Genomic DNA, 21,675 nt, shown 5'->3' with positions numbered 1-21,675 from the left:
TGCATGACATTTTATTATTATCACACAGATTATAATGCAGCACATTTAAATGTCATTACCACAAAACAGTGACTCTAGATGCCAATATGAATAGTGCAACACACAGTTTATATCCTTGGATTTTACATCAATCAAATGTAAACGGTAGGCCAAGCCAAGAAATCAATTTGCATTTATCACAGCGAAATGAATTTCCAAACACAGATTTAATTGAATACGTTCCAGTTAAATACAGTGTCATTCCAGGAACAAGTAAAACTGGAGTACAGTTTGACTTAATAAAAACTACTCCATGGAAATGGCTATACTACCCTTTCTAAATATCCAATCTATAACATCCAGGACCAACATATAATTTCATACAACTTTTGTTGAATTTACTTCTGCGGCGGCCGGTAGAAAGCAAAACAGAGAACACAGAGCACCCAGCTCTCGCTACAGCACGAGCAGGCTGCTTCGGTAAGTTGTCTGTAGTGATAAAGGAGGTATGAGTGCTTCTGTAATCACTCAGTTCGTGTGTCTCCCCTCCAACCACCCAGATAAAACCCAGCAGGACAGAGCGAAGCATGAGCATGTGCCGGTGCGAGTGTGTGACTACAACAAACACGCTGAGGAAAACTACGCAAGTCAAGTGGACGTGGGTCGTAGATAAAAACAAAGGTTTGGAGAAGGTCTGCTGTTGCTACACAAAGTTTTTTGCAACAAATGTCTTAGGTTTACAAGATTAAAGTCAGCCAAATTCCTTTAATAAACAAGGCCAGAGTACGCTTACTTACTAAATATAAACGTACACAAAATCGTCATCTACATGGCATCTTGCTAAAAGCATAAAAACAGCTTTTTTTAATTCATTAAAAAAATATCTTAGTTTATTTTACATTATGTGAACACATCAAAGCATAATTATAAAATATGGCACTCTTTATGCTGGTAAATGTGAGGATTTTGTCATTTAATATGAAAGAGTTCATTGTAATCATATGTCTAAAATTAATGCAGCAGCGAGACACAGCAATGCTGAGGACGTCAAAATGTATGCTAGTTTTTAAAACGTGTTAAAGAAAACACAAAACCCCAACATCCCATTTCAACCAGTCTAGAATTTCTTTCTGGTATCTCCACATTGTCTTCACTTTTAACCACCAGAATTGGCTTCTCAGTTAAAATATTATAAAACTAAGTAGTTTGTCATATATTAGTTGCTGGGAAAGAGAAGTCCACCAAAAGGTAAAATAAATGGCTGCCTCAATGTGGACAGGAGCACCAAGCTGCCTTCATGTCTTCTTGTAGCTCTCTGTCTGGAAAACCAGACCAGGTCTTGGCCAAAACCAACTTTGAACTGGCTCAAGCACCAGCCTTAAACCAGCACCTGAATGGAGCTGAAGAGGGAACAACGGGTCATTTCAAACCAGGCCAAACCTAAAGTTTCTATACAGACGACATTTACAATATAAGTGAACAAAACTGAAATAGAAGATGAAGGTAAACCAATCTCACTATACAACTGTTTAAATCTATTTATTTTTTTCCAATCTTTTCATATTAATCAGGGAGGTCAATCAGTTTAAAAAAGACAGCAAGTTCAGTTTCAGCTGTTTTAACCTGTTTCTATTCACAGTGGCTGAGAAATGAAGTTTTAGTAGAAAGTGTTTTGTTTTGTTTTTTTAAATCTACAGATTAGGGAAATCTTCTGGAAAACACAGCCTGAGGCTGTAACAGGTTGGCGGCCAGGCAAGTCGAGACCTGGAGGTTGTTTGGTTGTCCCACGAGGGACCGTCATTTAGACAATCCCTTGTTGCTTCCTGCATATCAACTTTGGCTGTAATTAATATTCATTTTGATCACAATATTTTGACATTCATTAGGTATTTATTCCGTGCTTTTACATGGAGTTTTAATTCCTGTTTAATTCCGAATAAAAGTTAATTCCGCCTTAAACTGATGAAAAATGACCATTTACACACTTAATTCCTAAATGCCAATTTCTATTCGGAATAAAACTTAATTCCGATGTAAGTGGCTAGTTTATTAGCATTTTAATTCCGATCTATTTAATTCTACTGTCATAGAAACCTTATTTCTGCTCTAAGTTTATTCCGGTTGCTCTGCATATGTTCGTTACCTTGTCCTGTCCCAATGACGCCCATTGTTTTACTTCGCGTGTTCGGTGGTCTATCTTTCTTCTCCTTCTCAGTTGCTGCAAAAAGTGAAGTGGTATGCTCGTATTAAGATGGTACTTTATAATAAAAAATAGCGAAACTGGTAAAAACTACATAATAACTACAAGTTACAACTGAAAAGACAAGACTCATGGAGCAAACGTTGTTTATTTCCAGTATACGTCATACGTCATGTGCACCCTCTGTCCAATCAGAACCCTTTCCAACCCGCCGCTCTAAAGAGGAATTAAGTGAGGATGTGTTTCAAGTAAACCATCGTTCGGAATTATTATTTTCATGTAAACTCATAGGAGAATACGCTAATTCCAAATTATTTAATTCAGAACTCTTAATTCCTGATAAAGAAACATCATGTAACCGTACCCATTCTCAATAATCTTTTTTGTTTGTTTTGTTATCACTGCAAAACACCTCTATTGATATAAAAATAAAAGAGCCATGAATTCTGCATTTATTAATCAAGGCGAAACACCTTCAAGAAAAACATTTTTAAAACTTACTCGAAAAATATTTTCAATAAATTTAAAAATATAGATGTGAAACTTTAAAATGCCATTTTCTCTGTCATATTTACTGTGAACAGTTTGCTCAGACCCACTTACTTAGGCAACCTGGTTTTGCCTCCTAATGTCATAAACTAGTTAAAGGTAACCTAGTTAAGTCTTATATATGTGAAACGCTTCTAATTCTCTTTTACTCCCGTTCTAAAAAAGATACTGTACGAGTGGAAACTTTGGACACTTGTGTGGTTGTCAGAGGTTAATGCCTTGATTAAAACAGTGTGGTCAAATCACACATCTTATAAACTATTTATGGCTCTTAATATTCAAGTTTTTCCTCAGTAAGCCAGCACGAGGGCTTTCATGGGACTTAACCCCCAACTACTGCTCATCCAGGAATCTTATGAATGAGTTCTTGGCCTCATCAGTGCAATGGGTGGGGGTGGGAGGGCTTTTTTCCCCCTCTCTGGCTTTCCCAACAAGGATAATTATGGCTCTTGGAGTGAGCCCAAACTTCCCCTGTTCTGTGTTGACACTCCCACCCTTATCCCAGTTCCTTATCTGGGTCCAATGGAGCCTGGCTGTTCATTGTCCCGTTCCTCTCAAACACATTATCAAATCCTCCTGAGCGGGGTCAGTGAACTCTGGGGGAAAAAAAACTGGCTGTGTTGCAGCACTGTAAATTCCCTGTCTCGTGTCATACATTACTGAGATTTGATGTGTATTCCTGCATGTGGATTCACTTGTGCGTGTGTTGCTAGTCTTTGGAGAGCTCCACTATAAACCTTCCCATCAAGCTCAGTAAGGAACTGTTCATTTTTCCTGATGAAGACGACTCTGTAGGTTTGGGCCTGGAACCTTTAATGGAAGTCAGGTGACAAGACAGTGGGGAGACAGAGCTAAGACAACCCACCTCATGAGGCACACACACAAACAAATTGAATGTACAAGCATGCAGTCTCCTGCCTTCAGTAATCCACCACCATGTGTCAGATGTCAGCACTGAACGTCCTGCTTTAACAGGAGCTTCTTTTCTTCAAGTTGAAGTATATCATACGGTTGCTCCAGCTAAAAGAACTATGAGACTTCCTAATTTGGATAAGGATTAGTGATGAATTACATCTTCATCCACTGCGTGACCTCAGTAATGTCCCATTTTTGGAAATACGAGCAAGCAAACCATTAGCTCAGACACAGCAACTGGAAGCAACTTGCGTCAGAGCGCATCATCATCTGCATCATCATGTAGAACCAATCAGTGGTGGCAAATTAGACAACCTCAATGCTGTTATTGGTTTTAGCAGCATTGCATCATTGAGAAAATAGATTATAATGAATGTAATGAAAGACAATTATATTAATGTGGTAGGAAACTAAAATAAAAATCCAGAAACATCCGTCATTGCAACACATTTAAAGGTTAGTATCGACAGAAGATAAACCAAAGTGAACTGCTTGAAAACTTCTTTTATGAAGAAATTTATTCTCAGAAAAATACGGGCAAAAACCTTCAGCTAACAAGCTACATTAGCTTCCCATACTTTGGTCTTTCACTGGATCGGCTCTTTGGCCACAATTCCCAAAAGCACTAGCCTGAGGAATTTGATTTTGGTTTGTTTCTGGATCTTGTGTTTCCCAAAATTAATTCAGATGACTTTTAGAAATAAAAACATAACCAAACTACAAAGTAGCTAATAAAGAGGACAACCGGCCACTGTACTCTTACTCCATCATAGGAGTATCTCAGAGTACAGCGTAACAATGTAGCTTATGTTTTATAACAGCGGCCTCAACTCTTCACACCAAACTTACCATCTTTTCACTTGACAACTGAGGTTTCAATGCAAACTAGTTTACTCTCAACAAAGTATGCAAAGCAGATTTTTTTGTATCAATCACTCACACAGCAATCGCATCCGCATCTCTGACACCATTATGCATCACGGAGGAGTTGTAAAGCATTTAATAAAGTCTGTCAACTAAAAAGACACAATGCTTTCACCTTTAAGGCATGGTAACAGCCTATTTCAAATCGACTTAATTAAAACTAATCCGATTTTATATTGATTGACTGTTACTTTTGCAACACCATTTTTCTAAATTTAAAATGTTCAGATAAGGTTTTACACAACACTAAGTCTGTTTAGGTGACGATCAGAACCAGTTATCTATGAGTAATAAGATAACTGTAACAACCCAAAACTGACACATGTACGTGCTTTTCTGAAAACAGAGAAACCAAGTTAAACTTTTTAAAAGTCCTGATGAAGCTGCTTCATTCTGTGGAGTTGCTCTAAATATTATTAAAAGCTCAGCTCTCAGATAACGTTTTGACGTTGGTAAAACCTATAAAGAATATTGGATTTATTATAAGCAGTAATTTGACTCAGAAACTCCCACAACGTGGATTCAGCTTTTACAGCAGTTGGTCCCGTGACGGCGATGCACTAGTGTTACTAACAGTTTAGCACCAGAGTCCTCGCTGGAGCAAAGTGTCACCATATTCATCTATTCATCAAAACATATTGTTTGATTGACATGTCTGGTTGGCATGTTTCTGACACGCACTCTGCCCACTGATGGAAGTGGGAACAGCTGTAGGCGCACACACATGACTATATGTGTGTGTGTTCACCTTAGTGGACACAGAGCCGCTATGAGACGCGTCATGCGAATCAGAGAAAAAAAAAAAAAAAAATCAGAATATTTACCTTTTTTTTTTTTATACTAAAGGACTGACCTCAACCTGTTGTGGATGAAAAGTGAATTTAAATAGATGAGATGTTGCTAAATCTACAAGTTCAGCTTGATGAATGACAAGGCTCTTTCAGCTAGCTTATCTAGCTCTTAAAATATTTAGCTTGTAATCATACAAACGTCTGATCTAAATGTGTTATGACAAGACACACCCTTAAATATAATTATGAGTGTGTGTGTTGCACCCATGGAAATATTACCAAATCCTCTCTGCCCACACCAAGCAGCTTCTTCTGCAACAGACTTTTGTTTGGTGTCTTATTAGATTTGATCAAGAGCCGAAGAAACAACATATATCAGCAATTTAACAATATCTTTATTTAACAAACAGGGACCTCAGTAGCATGTGGAAGAGCCACACACAACCACCACAGCCTCGTACATCGTCCTCATGCTGGTCACCAGCTTGATTACACACTGTTAAGGAAAGGCATCCCATTCCTCTACCAGAATTTGTCACAAGTCAGCCAGTGTGGTTGCGGTGGTAAGTCTGGCATAACGGCAGCCCAGAATGATCCCACAAGTGGAGCAAGATTGAGGTCAGGACTGCAGGCAGGTCATTTCTTCCCCTCCACCTCTAAATTCAGGAGGTCACTACTGATGAACTCATGATAGAGTTCTATCATCCGAGACTTTTGAGTTACAGGCAGCGCTTTGGCAAGGAGGTTAGCACTGTGGCCTCACAGATGGTTCAAGTTCGCATGTCCTCCCCGTGTATGCGTGGGTTCTCTCCGGGTACTACGGCTTCCTCAAGATATGTTTGGTTATTTGCTAAGGTCAACTGATAACTTATTACACGTAAGTTGCTTTTGATGAATGTGTCTGCCAAATGACTGTAGAATAGACTACACTATAATAGACTATAATAGAATAGAATAGAATAGAATAGAACTGATAGTATCCCATCTAAACATCTCTCTGCATCTGTGTAACGCATGTGCTCTCCTGGAAAATACAAAAATGGGCAAAGAAGAGTAGAGCTGTTCGCGTTGGGGTGGGCGACTAACGTCTTTCGAACTCCAACCTGTTTGTAAGAGCTAACCGAGCTAACCCGGGAGGAGCTAACCAGCTAACAGAGGTAGGTGGGCTAAAGCTAAATCATGCTGTTAACCCACTAAAAGTTGCGGTTCTTCTACACTCTGCCCTATTGCAACGGGATATCAGGTATCTGTCAATCAAAAAGGAATGCCCCTAATTATGCCAAATATCAAGATTAAATCACTTCTAAATGCAGGAGTTGAAAAAAATCCCCCCCCCTCAAAGTTGTCCTGAACGTAAACCTGACCTTTTAAACCTTAAATGAATTTTTGTACCAGGCTATAAACATGTTTATTTCTGCTGTGAAGTTGGTCTTTTTAACATTGGGGTCTATGGCTTCGTTTTGGAGCCCCTTGTAGACGAGGGGGGGAACTGTAATTTTTGTCATTTCCGCATAGGCTTCACTTTTAACCGCAGGTAGCAGCCGCTTGGTCTGCAATCCAAAAATATAGAGAAGATTTGAGTTTTTCATGAGCGCAACTCTGTCGTTCATCCCACAAATGTATATTCCTTACAGATGTAGCTTCATTTAAAATGGAAATAAACAAGGCTTCCAACAATATGACTTATTGGCGAGTTACTGTGGTTAAAAGATATTATCTCAATATTGACTGAGTAGGTCATTATTTTTTAATAATATAACTCTTAATACATAAAAAACTGATTTTTACCAATTGTGAGATTTACGTTTCCAGTTGCAGAGCATCAGATTTTTTAAGGGTGTTCAGTGTCTGTTATTTGCTGCTAGTATTTTCATTTTTTCCCCAACATATTTACCCCTTTTGAAATCCTAATTCGGTGTTATGACAAGCCAGAGGGGGGCAGAGCAGGGAGCAAACCAAAATAGCATCATCTGATCTTTCTTTCATAAACTTTTCCACTCCTGCAGCAACACACTGGAGCGGGCTTTGGCAGAGGAAGAAACGCTACAATCAAGCTATCACATGAACTACTTAGTCACGGTCTTCTACTGTGGAGCTGCTCTGTAAAAAGCCCTGAGCTGGGCAATAAATAAAACACACTCATGAAGAATAAATGCATAAATGCAACACTGCATAAGTTCTGTGATCACAAGTTCACAGGACATCAAAACAGCTAAATATCCACACCATGAAGGACTAATTACATTATTCATTAACGCCATCCATCATGTGACTAAACGCTCCAGGATATACACTGGCCACAGTCGTTTATTTAGATAAGCTAAAGTAAAATTACTATTCAAATACTTTCAATCCACACAAATGCTACGTTACAAAGAAAAATAGCAGGTGTGTCGTAACCTTGGTGAGGGGAGACATTGTGACCATCTCTCTTGCATATATACAAAAAGCAAAAACAGTATGTGTGAAAACAATGTGACAAAAACAGCTTTTTTGTCACATTCCCCCTTCTTGCTTTTGCATATTGTAGCTCTGCTTAAAATCTCATTGAGATCCAAATATGCAAAAGGTAATTCTAGCCATTTTTCGACTGGTCTTAAGATTTTGATCAGGACTGTGTTACATGAAAATGTCTGCGCTCGGTGGAGTCTGTGCCAGTCTGAGCTAACGAGCTGGACAGGAGAGGTAGGAACGCAACAGAAAGACGACGAACAACAACAAACATGTTGAAACCCCGAACCCACATGGGGAACTATTCATAGTAATACGTTACATCACCATATGGTCATCTTGGCTGCACGTGTCAAAAGCAGTGTTTGAACTGAAATGAAAAGAACAAGCATTCACTGCAGTGAGGACATTTAAGGAGGATGTGTTCACCATCATTATGATGACACAAATAAACAGGAGTCCTCCCTCACAGGCTGGCAACATCAGCTTCAAATTCTCTGCTAAAACTTCTGTTCATCTGGCTTCATCCAGCTGCCCTTCCCAATGGAAGATCTCCAAAAGTCATGATATGATCTCTCGATAGCTGCCAATAGCCCTGATACAGTAACCACAGGGGATCATACGGTGGATAATGACACTCAAATCACACCTACAATGCGGCTGCTTTGAGCCACTGAGGGAAAAGTGTGTTTTGCTCCTGCTGTACAAAAGTAAACAAGCCAACGCCATGAATGCACAGAAGGCAAAGCACAAGCAGCATTTAGCAGCGCAGCAGCAGCTTCAGAGCTCGGTCTGTGTTTACATGGGAGGCAAGCTGTTGGTCATCCTCGTTTTGGACAAGCTCAGAGCCCCACAGTCAATAAAAAGAAATACAAGTGAATGGACCTGAAGATTTTATTTTTTTTAATGCAGTAATTAGACCGTCCTCTTTCTGTGCAGGTGATGCTCTTTACATGTAACTAATAGTGAAACAAACAAGTTGTGTTTACGACATTCTCTGGAACTTTTATTCCAGTGAAGACACACCTGAATTCCAGATAGTAGCTTTTAAATACTACTTAAGTTGTTAAAATCTACGCCCTTCATTAGGACGTAACATCATGTAACTGTAATCATCAGCTTCATGCTTCATGAGCTAAACATCCGTCTCATTTCAAAACAAAAACGTTGCCTTTTGTGTCATGGTGCAGTTAGTTGGTGACGCCCATGTACCACCAAAGAATCCCATTTGGATGGGACGGGTGTGACGATGCTTTGGAGTCAATATTTTTCATATCTGCCAATCAAAACATCAGAATCATTACTTTAACTATCGAGCTCAACTGAGCTCATACAAAAAATAAAAATTCTCTAATTTCTGAGGGATTTAGGAAATAAAATTTCATGCAAAACCCAGCCCTGGTATATCCCACTATATCTTCTGTGTCACATGATTAGGGCAGCCAATCAGATGGCATGATTCTGATTATGCTAGTTTTAGTGCCTGTGATGTTTGCTGTTAATATTTTCCTCATCTAATGCAAGTACTTGAGCACGGTGTCCAATTAATTTGAGATAAGATTGTAATCTAATTATTTTGAACAAGAAATACTTTTTTTTTTAAACGGCATTCCTTTAAAAACATTAAAGGAATGCCTTAAAGGAAAAAAACATAAGAATATGTCATATTCCTTGTGTAAAAATGATATACACACTGTACACTTGTGTTATTTTGACAAAACTGGCAAAAAGCAAGTAGTAAAATATCAATAATCAATAAATACAACCATAGTTAATGGCAGGTCAGCGTTTCTGGGTCAACTTTGATGATGTTAAAGTATACTGGATCAATAAAGTACAAATAGAAAACAGTGGGGGAAAAGAATGAGGGAAAAGATGGAGAAAAGAGAAAAGGAACAGAAAAAGCTCTTTGTTTAATTTTATATATTTTACTTATTAATATTCACATAAAATATAAATAAGAATAATTATTACTATTATTTGAATGATTGTTTAAAAGGTTTTTATGAGATTATTTTGTTTTTTATTGCATCCACTGCAACAGGTTCCAATTTTCTCCTACATGTGCATAAAGTTGTATGTTATATATATTCTTTGGTTTCTCTTGTGTGTAGATATACCTCTTGCTTTCTTTATTAAGTATTTATTAAACGCATATTAGTGCTGAATATAAAAAAAAAAAACACATTTTAAAAAATAAATAAAATGTTAAACAGGCATTTGAGCTGCAGGTGGCAAACACTCTAAATATTGGCCCAAACTAACAAGCCCTATCTTAACTCACTGTGAAGATGAAGGACCAAACGGTGAATAGAGAAAGAATTTCACGTCCCAAAGACACATAGGAGCATGTGACACTAAAACAGCAGTTAAAGGTAATGTTGGAGGCAGTTTTAAACACAGGACAAACCAATTTGATCTTATAATCAGATTAACTGTGCAGCTCACGGAGTCAACAATAGGAAGCGGCTGCTGGCTTGAGGGCGACTGTCATTGGCCTTAAATGGAGTTCAAGCAACTACTGAAAACTGGAGTTTGACTAAATTAAAATGGGCCAAACAACATGCCAGGTCAGATTAGTGCAAAGTCCAGATGTGTCCCAGTTCAGTACGTTTAAATGCAACGGCAAAAGCTTGAATAATGGCTTAAATGAAGGACATAAAGACTGGTAGGGCATCATTCTGCTGGGATGCAAACTGTTTTCATTACAATTTACAATTTTCTGTGTTTTTTTTTGTTTGGGGTTTTTTTTGGGTAATGTAAGAAGAGGGGTAATGATCCTTGAATTTGTGAATACTTATTTAACAGTAAAAATCAAATCCTTTACACAACTGTTATCATGATATGTATGTTGACATTTTAATTTAAATAATTCCCCGTTATTTTTTAATCATAACTTTGCTTGAAATCCCCATTCATAGTATTGTCAAGTATCATATTATTTCTATTTACTGTCAATGATTCAGGTAACAAATGAAGGCAACATGACCACAGCGAAACAGCTGATTAGTACAGCCAACAACAGAAAATTAAAAAGAAAAGGAATGATGTAATCATTGACAGATAAAAAGAAATTAACCTGCATTTTAAAACATAAAATAAAAATTCATTCAAGACAGAATATAAAACCTTTGCCTTCTGGACATTTAAAGACCTGATTTTAAATTCAATCATAGTTTTATCAAATAAATTTTAAAATAGCTTTGAAACTTTGTCATAAAAACTTCAGATATGTCTCCCTGGGGGTATCCGATGGCAAAAAGGGCTCAAATTTACACACTGATTTGGAAACTCGCATGAAATCCAAAGCAGTACAACTACAGTCCTTTGGCAAAATAAGAAGTTTCCACCTGTTTATACAACAGAACAAACCTCATCTACGTCATTCCAGCAGGACTCAAGGCTTCCCTTCTGCTGACCTTATGGACCAATCAATAACATCCATCCACAATCATCTGGTTCTCTCCAACGCTTCTGGTCAACTCTGAGAAATATCAGTGTATATTTCAAACTGCAGGTTTGTAAAGTGACACATCTTGTTCAAACACAGCATGACTGCATGCTGAACCTCTGAGAGGAGGTACAAACTTTAGTCATTATTCCTAAAGGAAACAAAGGTCAAAGTGCAGATATGTTGCTGTTTTAAGGCATGACACATATTTTCATCATGTCTTGAGAGGATCAAGGTCAGCCTGTGCTGCGCACACAAAACACAGAATAGATCTAACAATGGAAGCAGCATTAGAAAGCAGCTCAGTGAGACCTCAATCAGCCCACATATGCATCACAAGGGGTACCAACACATCTGGAGATTTTTTACTTCTTTATGTATAAGCAGTACGCCCACTCATAGCATGATAAATGTTCCAATGTGCTTTTGAGCCTGGTTCATTAAAAGTTTAGTGTAAAGGGGAAAAATATACACCCACTCCCACACAGGAGACACCCAAAGCATGGGGCTTCTGAGAGACAGGCTATTTATAGGCTTACTCCAGTGAGGAAGCTGGCTAGCTCTTCCCTCATGCTTGGGATCAACCCTTCACATGGGGGAAAGGAGGGGGTGAATGGGGGTGGGTCCTATTGACACAACACTGAATTTAACACAGAGTGGCTGAAGTTGAAGCATTTCACTTTTACTGAAACTTTAATTCAGTAGCATCCAATTCCAGAAGGGTAAATACATAATAATAACCCAAGATGTCATTGCAACTCCCTGGACACTCCTAAGACCAGACACGCCCATTTAGTAGAGTATACTTCAGTTCCCTTTCCACAGAAAGTATGTGGCATTATCTAAATGGAAAATGTAATTTTTGCTTGTTGACCTGTCAGTTCCTGGACCTTTTCTTCCTGGTGCTCTGACCTGACTTTATACGACTACACAGAACATCTAAAACTTAATTTAGGGCAAATTTGTGATGCACAAAAGCTACAGCAAGAGTTGGCAGGCATCTCCAGCAACCATGTGATGCAGACATGCAACTGGACATCAAGAAGGAGACACCTCCTGGAAGATGATCTGCATCAGCTGGTGCTCCGGGTTGCAGGCTGGATGAGGACATTAACCAAAGCAGAAGCATCAACAACATGTGTCTTTATGGTTGTCAGAGGCCCGTGTGTTTATACGAGCCGCCGTACGCGACTTGAGACGCTCGCGTCGTGACCAACTGAGACGTCATTTGTTCAGCATGAACGTGGAGACAGAGCTGGCAGCATGTGGAAGGAGAACATGCCCAAAATGCAAGGTTAGTGTGAGGAGACAGCAGCGACAGAGTGCGTTTGTCAATGGAGAGACTCACATCCTCGAACAGGGATCCAACGTTGGCTGTCACCAGCAGTATTCTTGCGCCCTGCGATGTTGTCAGCCTCCCTGCCATGATTCTCTGTCTCAGGTGAGGCGGCGACTTGTGCAGCGGACTTTGTAGGTTCAGAGGCGCGTGGAAAGAAAAGGGGAGAGGCCGGCGGACGTCTCGGGAAAGTGGTTAAAACACTGCGAATCTGCGACTGAAGCCGGGGTTGAGGCGGCTCGGCTGGAGCATATTTTTCAGCAGTGGCCGTGCATCTACAAGGAGTTGCTTTGCAGTTGAATGTGGTGGCGGCGGGTTTGCGGCTTGGCTGCTTCTTTTCTCTCTCTCTCTCTCTCTTTCTCTCTTTCTCGCGCGCGCGCTACTTTTTCACCTTCAGAGCCATCACAAAGTTTCCGGGGTTTTTTTTTAATCCACGGTGGGTGCCAGGCTCATATCAGCGACGAGTGTTTCCCTACCTTTTGAGCTGTGTAAAAGTCTCCCTCCTAAAGCAGGACGCTTTTCCAGGACCGTAGCCTTCACCGTTGACAGAGGATAGGCTGGAGCCCTCGCTGCTCTGACGTCACCGCGCCAATGGAAACGCGCGGCTGTCTTAAAGGGCCAGCGCACCATTAACGCGACAGCTGCGTCTTCCCCAGGTGGCGATATTGAAAGTACTGATCATCTGTTTTTTCTTTGTGCTGTACATAGACCGTATATGAAAGATGGACGGAGCCTCCGGCGGTTAAAAGTGAAGCCTATGTGGAAGTGCATAAAACTGCAGTTCCCCCTACATCCGCTAGGGGCTGGCTGCAAAACAGAGCAAATCCCCATAGACTCCCATGTTAAAAAGGCCAACTTCACAGCAGAAATAAACAGGTTTACAGCCTGGTTCAAAAATCCATTTAAGGTTTGATAGGTCATGTTTACCTTCATGACAACTGTGGGGGGAGTGATTTTTTTTCTAACTCGCCCGTTTAAAAGTAATTTAATCTCGAAATTCTGCACATTTAGGGGCGTATCCTTTTGATTGACAGGTACCCAATCTGCCACTTTAAGTAAGATGACGTAGAACAACTACAGTTTTTAGCAGGTTAACAACATGACTTAGCTTTAGCTAGCTTACCTCCGTTAGCTGGCTAGCTCCTGTTTGCTCCGGGTTAGCTCAGTTAGCTCTTAGCTACAGACAGCTCAAAGTTCGCTCGATGTCAATCATCCACCATGACATTCACAGCCTCCCTTACAGCGCTACCTCTTTGCCCATATATGTATTTTCCAGGCGAGGCGACGCACATGCCTCTGCCAAGATGGTGATGGTAGGAACCGCCCACCGAACTTCAGTTTAGCTCTTTAGAAACCTACGGGTGACGTCACGGAGGCTACGTCCATCGCTTTATATACAGTCTATGCCTTGGACTCAATTGTCTCAGTCTGAAGTCTTGTCACCTTTTGCAATGTTTTACCTCATTTTTGCACTTTTGATTCATTTAATTTTCTTTAATGTATTGCTCAAATTATTCACAATTGTTCCCTTATTTCAAATGTTACAATTGTAAAAGAACAGCCATGTTTGTTACATTGCATATATTCACTTGTATTCGAGTTATCAGATAAATAAATTTTAAAAAAAGTCTTCCCCAGGTGGTTGCATCCATTATCGGACACATGGGGTTATCCTCTTTTGTTTATCTCACTGTGAGCTGTTTTCAAGTAGTAATTCGAATTTTATTTTCATTTGATGAGAAAACATAGTCTTTTAAAAATTTTCTGTTTTCCCCATTTGCTACATTTTTGAGTTTTGTTGAAAATGAAATGAATAATACTTTATTAGTCCCCAAAGGGAAATTCAATATTGTAGTAAATAATAATTATCTTGAGGAGGTCTTGTTCCGGAGGCTGATGGCTGCTGGAAGGAATGATCTACTCAGTAGATCATACAGTAGATTCTACTGTATCTTTCAGTCTTACAGTGGAACTGAAGAAGCCTGTCACTAAACACAGATGTGTTGATATTAGTATATGTGTTGTTGCTGAGGAATTAATGAAGATGGCACACAGCGAAAACAAAAACCTCAACTACAAAACCACTTTCACGATCAGCATCCGTTTGGAATGACGCAGCTCTGAACCTCATAGCACAATGATCTCTGCATAGGCCTGTCACTGATCTTTTCAAGTACTTTACATTTTATTCTCTTCTAATCAGAGAAAATATTGGCGCTGTGAAGCTCCATCAATGCTGAAAAGCACATGGAGGTTTTAGAGCAACATCTGCTCCCATCCAGACAACGTCTCTTTCAGGGAAGGTCTTAAAGATTTCAGCAAGACGATGCTAAACCACATACTGCATCCATCACAACAGCATGGCTTCACAGGAGAAGAGTCTGGCTGCTGAACCAGTCTGCCTGCAGTCCAGATCTTTCAGCAACAGAACAAATTTGGAGCATCATGAAAGCAAAAATCCATCAACATGTCCAGTACTACTGTGCATCTAGAATTTTGTATTTATATATGTATGAGATTTGGAAATTCATTGCAATCATTTTATGAAAAATATATGCAGAATCACAACATTGTGTTTTTTGTATTTCAATGGTCTAAGAGTTCAAAATACAAGTTTGCCGGAGATCTTTTGTATTTTAGATTAAGAGTTAAATAATTAAACTGGTTACTTTTGTTTGTTTATTTTGAAAAAATCTATTTTGTTTTATGGCCAAATTTATTTCATTACAGTTTTATGAGACATTCGAGGGAATTGAATCTATGAATACGTTTTCAGGTTTAGGACCATCGCCGGGATATTGTAGTTTTACAGGTGCTAAAGAAGCAGTCGCAGTCAGAGGAAATGACTGATTTTGCTTGCTTGCTTGCAAAAGATGAATAAGCCATCCAAACATAAGGATTTTGTTTAAACACTGACCTTCTTTACCTATGCTTGAGAAAACTTATTCATGGCGAATCTGTAGTTCTTTTGGAATGAGATTTTTGTCCAACAATGGCCACCTCAAAGCTGGTTGAGTGCTTTGCATTAACATTTTGCATCTTCGAATCTGGAATCACAATGATTGTGCAGAGAGGGGCCTAAGATAATCCTGCTCCCCTGCCGTTATGTGCAGCTCTACATGAATGACAGATGTTCTTAACTATACAGCAGGTACTGGTGTTTATTTCTTGATCTGAGACAAAAGCACTACTCAAAAACAGCTCAAACTTGCAGCCAAAATAAAGAAGTCTTTAGGACACACTAGCTGTCACTGCAGCTCAGTCAGTGATGGATTTGTTTTGACAGAGATGGGTGGGCAGGGATGAAACTCCCCTTTCTATATCTGAGTTACTCTGGCAAGTTCTGGCTTGTCAAACAAGCCAAAGTGTACCAAGTGAGTCAAGTGTAATTAGGATGTTACTGGTAGAGTCATTTCTGTTGAGACACAGATTAGGTCAAGAATTCTGGATATTTCTCTGCTGGGAGATTGGTCTACATACTTGAAAATGTTGGAATGAAATGAATTAATACAGTTCTGTGTTCTGTAGTGATATCTTCACTGATTTTTACATCTGATGTTCAACATCATTATTGCATTCATAAGTGATTGATGGTTTTATGAAAACCAGTACCTAAGTTAAATGAACTGTACGTATCTAAATAACAGTTATGATCAGAGCCAGTTAAATTCTCTCCAACATTTTTATAGCCTTCATTACCAGAAAGACCTCTACTGCAGTGTTTCTCAAATCCAGTCCTCAGGCCCCCTTGCCCTGCATGTTTTATGGGCAACCCTACCTTAACACACCTGAATGAAATAAAGGGCTTGTTAACAGGGTACAAAGAACTTGATAAGGAAGTTCAATAATCTGACTCAGGTGCTGTGGAGGAGGATCATGCCTAAAACAGGCAGGGCAGGGGGCCTGAAGACTGGATTTGAGAAACACTGCTCTACTGAAAGGAAACTAGGTAAGAGTGACCGATCATTTCTTCAGCTCAGTTATTTTTATGCTGTTAAGATATGGTAAAACTTCAACATTAATTTTAACATTGTACCATTTAATGGAAAATACGAGAAATTTGATGCATCAACACATCTGTAACAAGTTGGAACGTAGGAAACAAAAGGCTGGAAAAGTGATTGCCACAGATCAAAAACAACTGGAACAGCATATGACGACTAATTAGGTTAAAAGGCAAAAACAGGAGCATTTCAAAGAGGTCGAGCCTCTCAAGTCATTTGTGAACATGATGGATGCTAGAAAAGCCTCTTCTCTGGACTAAAGCTTTTTTTAAATGCTCTGGGGTAAAGTGGAAAACTGTATTTGGTCAGATTAGTGACAACTTGGCATTATGTTTAGAAAACATGGAGATGATATCCTGCCAATTGAGGAGGAGAGGGAGCATCCAGCTTGTTTTCAGTGGACTGTTCAGAAACCTGCAGCTCTGATGGAATGGTGTTGCATTAGTCCCTGCGGAATGAGCAGTTTCCACATCTGTGAAGCTCCATCAATGCTGAAAAGCACATGGAGGTTTTAGAGCAACTTCTGCTCCCATCCAGACAACGTCTCTTTCAGGGAAGGCCTTACAGATTTGAGCAAGACGATGCTAAACCACATACTGCAACCATCACAACAGCATGGCAGGAGAAGAGTCTGGCTGCCGAACTGACCTGCCTGCAGTCCAGATCTTTGAGCAACAGAACACATTTGGAGCATCATGAAAGCAAAAATCCATCAACATGTCCAGTACTACTGTGCATCTGGAATTGTGTACTTGTATATGTATGAGATTTGGAAATCTTTGCAACCTCTTTATGAAAAATTTATGCAGAATCACAACTTTTTTGGAGCTGGACTTGTTGGTAAATGAGGTCAAGTAAAAGCGTGAGCAACTGTACTCATTGTGAGAATCCATCTAGTGAGAAAAATCTGTTTTGCTCTCGAAAATATTTCGTTTTCTCCCTTAATGCAAAATTAACAGCCTTGTTAATTAATATATTTACATGATGACCCACATGGGACAACACATTCAATGTACTGTGTGTAGCCCATCTTTGGAAGAGTTATATAGTCTCACTACATCCGACCCACATCACAACCAATATGCAGTCAGATTTTCTTCTAAGCACAGTTGTTTTTTCCACAGTCCTTAACAATTGCCCTGCTGTGCTTCCTTGCCCAGGCCACGTTTCCCGTCAGGTTATGGAAAGAGCAGAAGAGAAGACAGAGGAGGTCATTTGTTTGACTATTTGCCCACACCGGATAGTCTTACATATTCCAAGCAGTATAGTATGAACATCTAAGTTTGAACATTGTGCTGTCTGTGTCCAGTTCGTACAGGTTCAGCTTCAAACAACTTATAAACTTTACAAAAAACAATTTTTACATCTGTTTTAGTGACACAGACAGGTTTCTTTTAGGCATGATTTCTAGCTTCTTCTTGGGAACTTTAAACTGAGTCCAACTCTTTCCTTTTACCAGGTAAAGTTTCTGAAATGTTGCTTTATATAAAATTGAGATGAAGATAGTTTCCACTGACTGGTTTAAAAGGAATAAACCAGGCTGTCATCAGAAGGTGGCGGTACAGCTTCTGAGGCAGATGGCTGTAATCAACAGTTGTTAAAAAATACTTTTAGGACGAGACACAAACAAAAACCAGATTCAAGAATAACACAGAAAGGAAATTACGCTAGTTTTGATTTTTCTTTGTTTATTCTGTCAAAACAGAAATTGATTGTTTACAATCAGAAGTGCATATGTGGATAAATCAAACATGTTTTTGTTGTGAAGCTGACAGTAATAACATTGAGATGAGACATTTGGAAACTGTTTCTGTAAAGCATAAGAGCTGAAATGTGTCTTGGAAGGACTCAGTGGTTCTACAGTCTGTATAAAATCACTGAGACTGACTTAATTTATTGCAAGCATTAAAATAATCTGTTTAATCCATCTTTAATTCCTACGTAAGATCTTAGCCTGACCAAAGCTGCTAAAGGATTCCCTCTATCCATCCGTCCATTTTCTGCATCCCCATCATCCTGGTTAGTTGGACTTTTACCTCATTCATCCACAACCTCAATTCCAAAACCTTTGGATGTTTTGTAAATTTTATATAAAAACTTAATACAGTGATTTACAAATCTCATCGTTAAACAACATACCAGATGTTGAAACTAAGAAATGTGACTGTTTCATGGAAAATATGAGCTCCTTTTAAATTTGATGACTGCTAACACATCTGTAAAAAGTAGTTTTAGGATGAATTTATAGCATTGTGTAGCAGCTCCTCTTCTTTTAACTACTGTTGTAAACATCTGGGAAGTGAGGAAAAGGTTGCTGGAATATTGTTCCATTCTGGTCTGATGCAGGATTCCAGCTGCTCAACAGTACTGGATTGTCATTGCTCAATTTTTGCTTTCATGATGCTCCAGGTATGTTCTATTGTTGAAAGGTCTGCACTGCAGGCAGGCCAGTTCAGCATCCAGACTCTTCCCCTGTGAAGTCATTCTTTTATTTGTTTTTTAAACATTAAATGGCCTGATACCTCCTTACCTCTCTGAGCTCCTCCACCTCCACACTCCTGCTCGTGGCCTCAGGTCAGCTGACCTGCTGCTCCTGAATGTACCGAGGTCCAAACAGAAGCTCAGAGGGGACAAAGCTTTTCCAGTTGCCGACCCAAAACTGTGGAATGAGCTCCCCTCCATATTAGACAAGCTTCCTCATTGTCGACTTTTAAAACCGACCTTAAACCCATTTTTATTCCTTGGCCTTTAACCCAGCGGGAGACTGCTTCTGGTCAGTGTGTTATAGCTTGGTTTTAATTAGTGGTTTTTGTTACAATATGACATTTCGTGCGTTTTTCTCAGTTTTGGTTTCCTGTTTAATTCTGTAGTTTTCCCTGTTCAGTTCCCTTGCCTTGTTTCCTGTGTTGCCTTTGTTCCTGTTCATAGTTTTCACCTGGCCTTGTTAGTTCATCCATTTCACCTGTATCTTGTTTTGTTCCCCAGTATTTATAGCCCTTGGTTCCAGTTCTGTTTGCTGGTTAATTGTGTTAGCTTGTCTGCTGGTTTTCCTTGTTTTCCTTTTTTTTGGAATTAAATTATCTTGGTTCAGCATCCTGCCTCCCATTCCTGCATTTGGGTCCTCACCTCCACCACGACCTGTGACAGGTTTTATTTACTTTGTATTCATTTTGTTTTATTGTTTTAATTCTTTATACCTAGTATGATCTGTTGTTATATTGTGTTAATAATTTGCCTTTTAACTGTTTTATTCTGTTGTTGTTTTGGCTGATTATGTACAGCACTTTGTTTCAACCCTGGTTGTTTTAAAGGGCTTTATGAATAAAGTTGAGTTGAGTTGAGTAATGCTGTTGTGATGGATTACAGACCAAATATCAACACACACTTTGACTTAAAATAAAGGAGCTTGGCAAATGTCACATGAATAGACTGTAAACCAAATCAGCCAAGGCCTCATGTAATGGATATCTGTAAATGAGAATAGTTTATTCGTTCTTTTCTGGCATCACAAAACCTGATTGTTGACAATGTGTTGCTCCAGCATTAGCTCATTTGTTTATTGACCCAAAGTGAGAAGCGAGCTGCAAACGTATGAGAAACCTGATCTGAAATGTGCAACTACAAACTTCAAAATACTTGTCGAATACAGTCATGCAAACCTGTTTGGGTACGGCTGTGCAGTTGTGTAAAAAGATTCGAAGTGTATGTGAAATATTCTCTATCCTGATCTCTAACATCTGTGTGTGTGACATCATTCTTAGGTGATCTGTATTATTTACAAGCATGCTTTTCACGCAGCATGATGTGATCTCCCCTGATGGGTCTGAGCCAGCCAAGAACCATAAATAGCCCACTCCAGTCAAAGGTAGTTTGTGGTCAGCAGCTCAGGGAAAGTCATATGACAAGCTGAAGGACAGTGCAATGTCTTCTAAATGTACATATCAAGTAATAAAATGAGAATGAGCACTAACTTTATTTAGTAAATTCAATAAATGTTTAGGCTCTTCTGTGCTGCATTTTGTGTAAATTGAACTGTATTTCATCTCGTTTCCATCCAGTGGTGCAAAAGGCGAATTAATGCAATCCTAAAATCATAAAAATGGATGCAACTGCCAATGTTAACAGCTTCAGGTGTGTGTGTGTGTGTGTGTGTGTGTGTGTGTGTGTGTGTGTGTGTGTGTGTGTGTGTGTGTGTGCGACTGTTTTGGGAGTGGAGGGCACAGTCATGGATAACAAAGAGTCTTTGAAGAGAGCTGAGAGATTATTGGCAAAATAAGAGTGCTCACAGCTGTGTTTGGCAAGAGAGAAAGACTGAGTGTGTGTTTGTGTTTTGAGGGGGTGCATGTTTATTTATATGGTGTCTCGCCATGTTCTTTATGCGTGGACATGATATGCCACAGAAAATATATAATCAGTCACTCAGATACATAAGAGGATGATCATAACATCTAAATGGTAGGAATCGGTGCCAGCACCGCTGTGTGAATAAAGTATGTGCACACACACACACACACACACACACACACACATACACACACACAGGGCTTTAATTAAAATGAGATCAGGCCAGCTTTGACAATAATCCAAATTTGATCATATCTATGAATTTAGTCCCAACACTGTTGTAGTGAATTAAGCATTAGGTTTGTGTAAAGTATCTGAACTATAATGGAAAAGGATCTGTTTATCTAGAAGCTCAAACTTTACTGGGACTGAGACGCAATAGATTAGCTTCAGAGGGGTCTAAAAGAAGATTAAATTGAAATCATTTGCATTCTTGACAGGAAAAAGACAGATTTTATGTAGATAAAATGAGCAAAAAGAAGGAAATGAGCTCCATCTGGAGCTGACAAACCACAGCAAACAAATTACCAAATTAAGCTAGCAGGATTTTTTTTTAAATTCACATGAATGATTGAGCTCTGGTTAATTAAAAAACAACCTGAAGGTGTTAGCACTGGTTACTAATAATGTCAAATATCCTTCACATCACTACTTTGGGTTCAAGGGACATTAAAAGTTAATGGTAGAGTGTTGAATGGAAGACAAAGGAATAGCAAATTAGCTTGCTAACA

At 39.2% G+C, this 21,675-nt stretch overlaps 1 protein-coding gene across 2 annotated transcripts in view; it reads right to left on the bottom strand.

Moving 5' to 3' along the window:
- Nucleotides 1–13,065, bottom strand: part of inpp5a (inositol polyphosphate-5-phosphatase A) — a 171,225-nt gene extending 158,160 nt beyond the window's left edge. For both annotated transcript variants that reach the window (XM_079249303.1, XM_079249304.1), the window contains exon 1: nucleotides 12,609–13,065. In XM_079249303.1, the coding sequence (XP_079105429.1) occupies nucleotides 12,609–12,686 (78 nt within the window). In that variant the 5' untranslated portion in view covers nucleotides 12,687–13,065. The remainder of the gene's footprint in view (nucleotides 1–12,608) is intronic.
- Between the last annotated feature and the right edge of the window lie 8,610 nt (nucleotides 13,066–21,675).

Source organism: Telmatherina bonti, assembly GCF_933228915.1.
Source record: "Telmatherina bonti genome assembly, chromosome: 11".
Taxonomy (NCBI): Eukaryota; Metazoa; Chordata; class Actinopteri; order Atheriniformes; family Telmatherinidae; genus Telmatherina; species Telmatherina bonti.
Note: the sequence above shows the minus strand (reverse complement) of the source record. Positions and strands in the feature narration are given on the sequence as shown.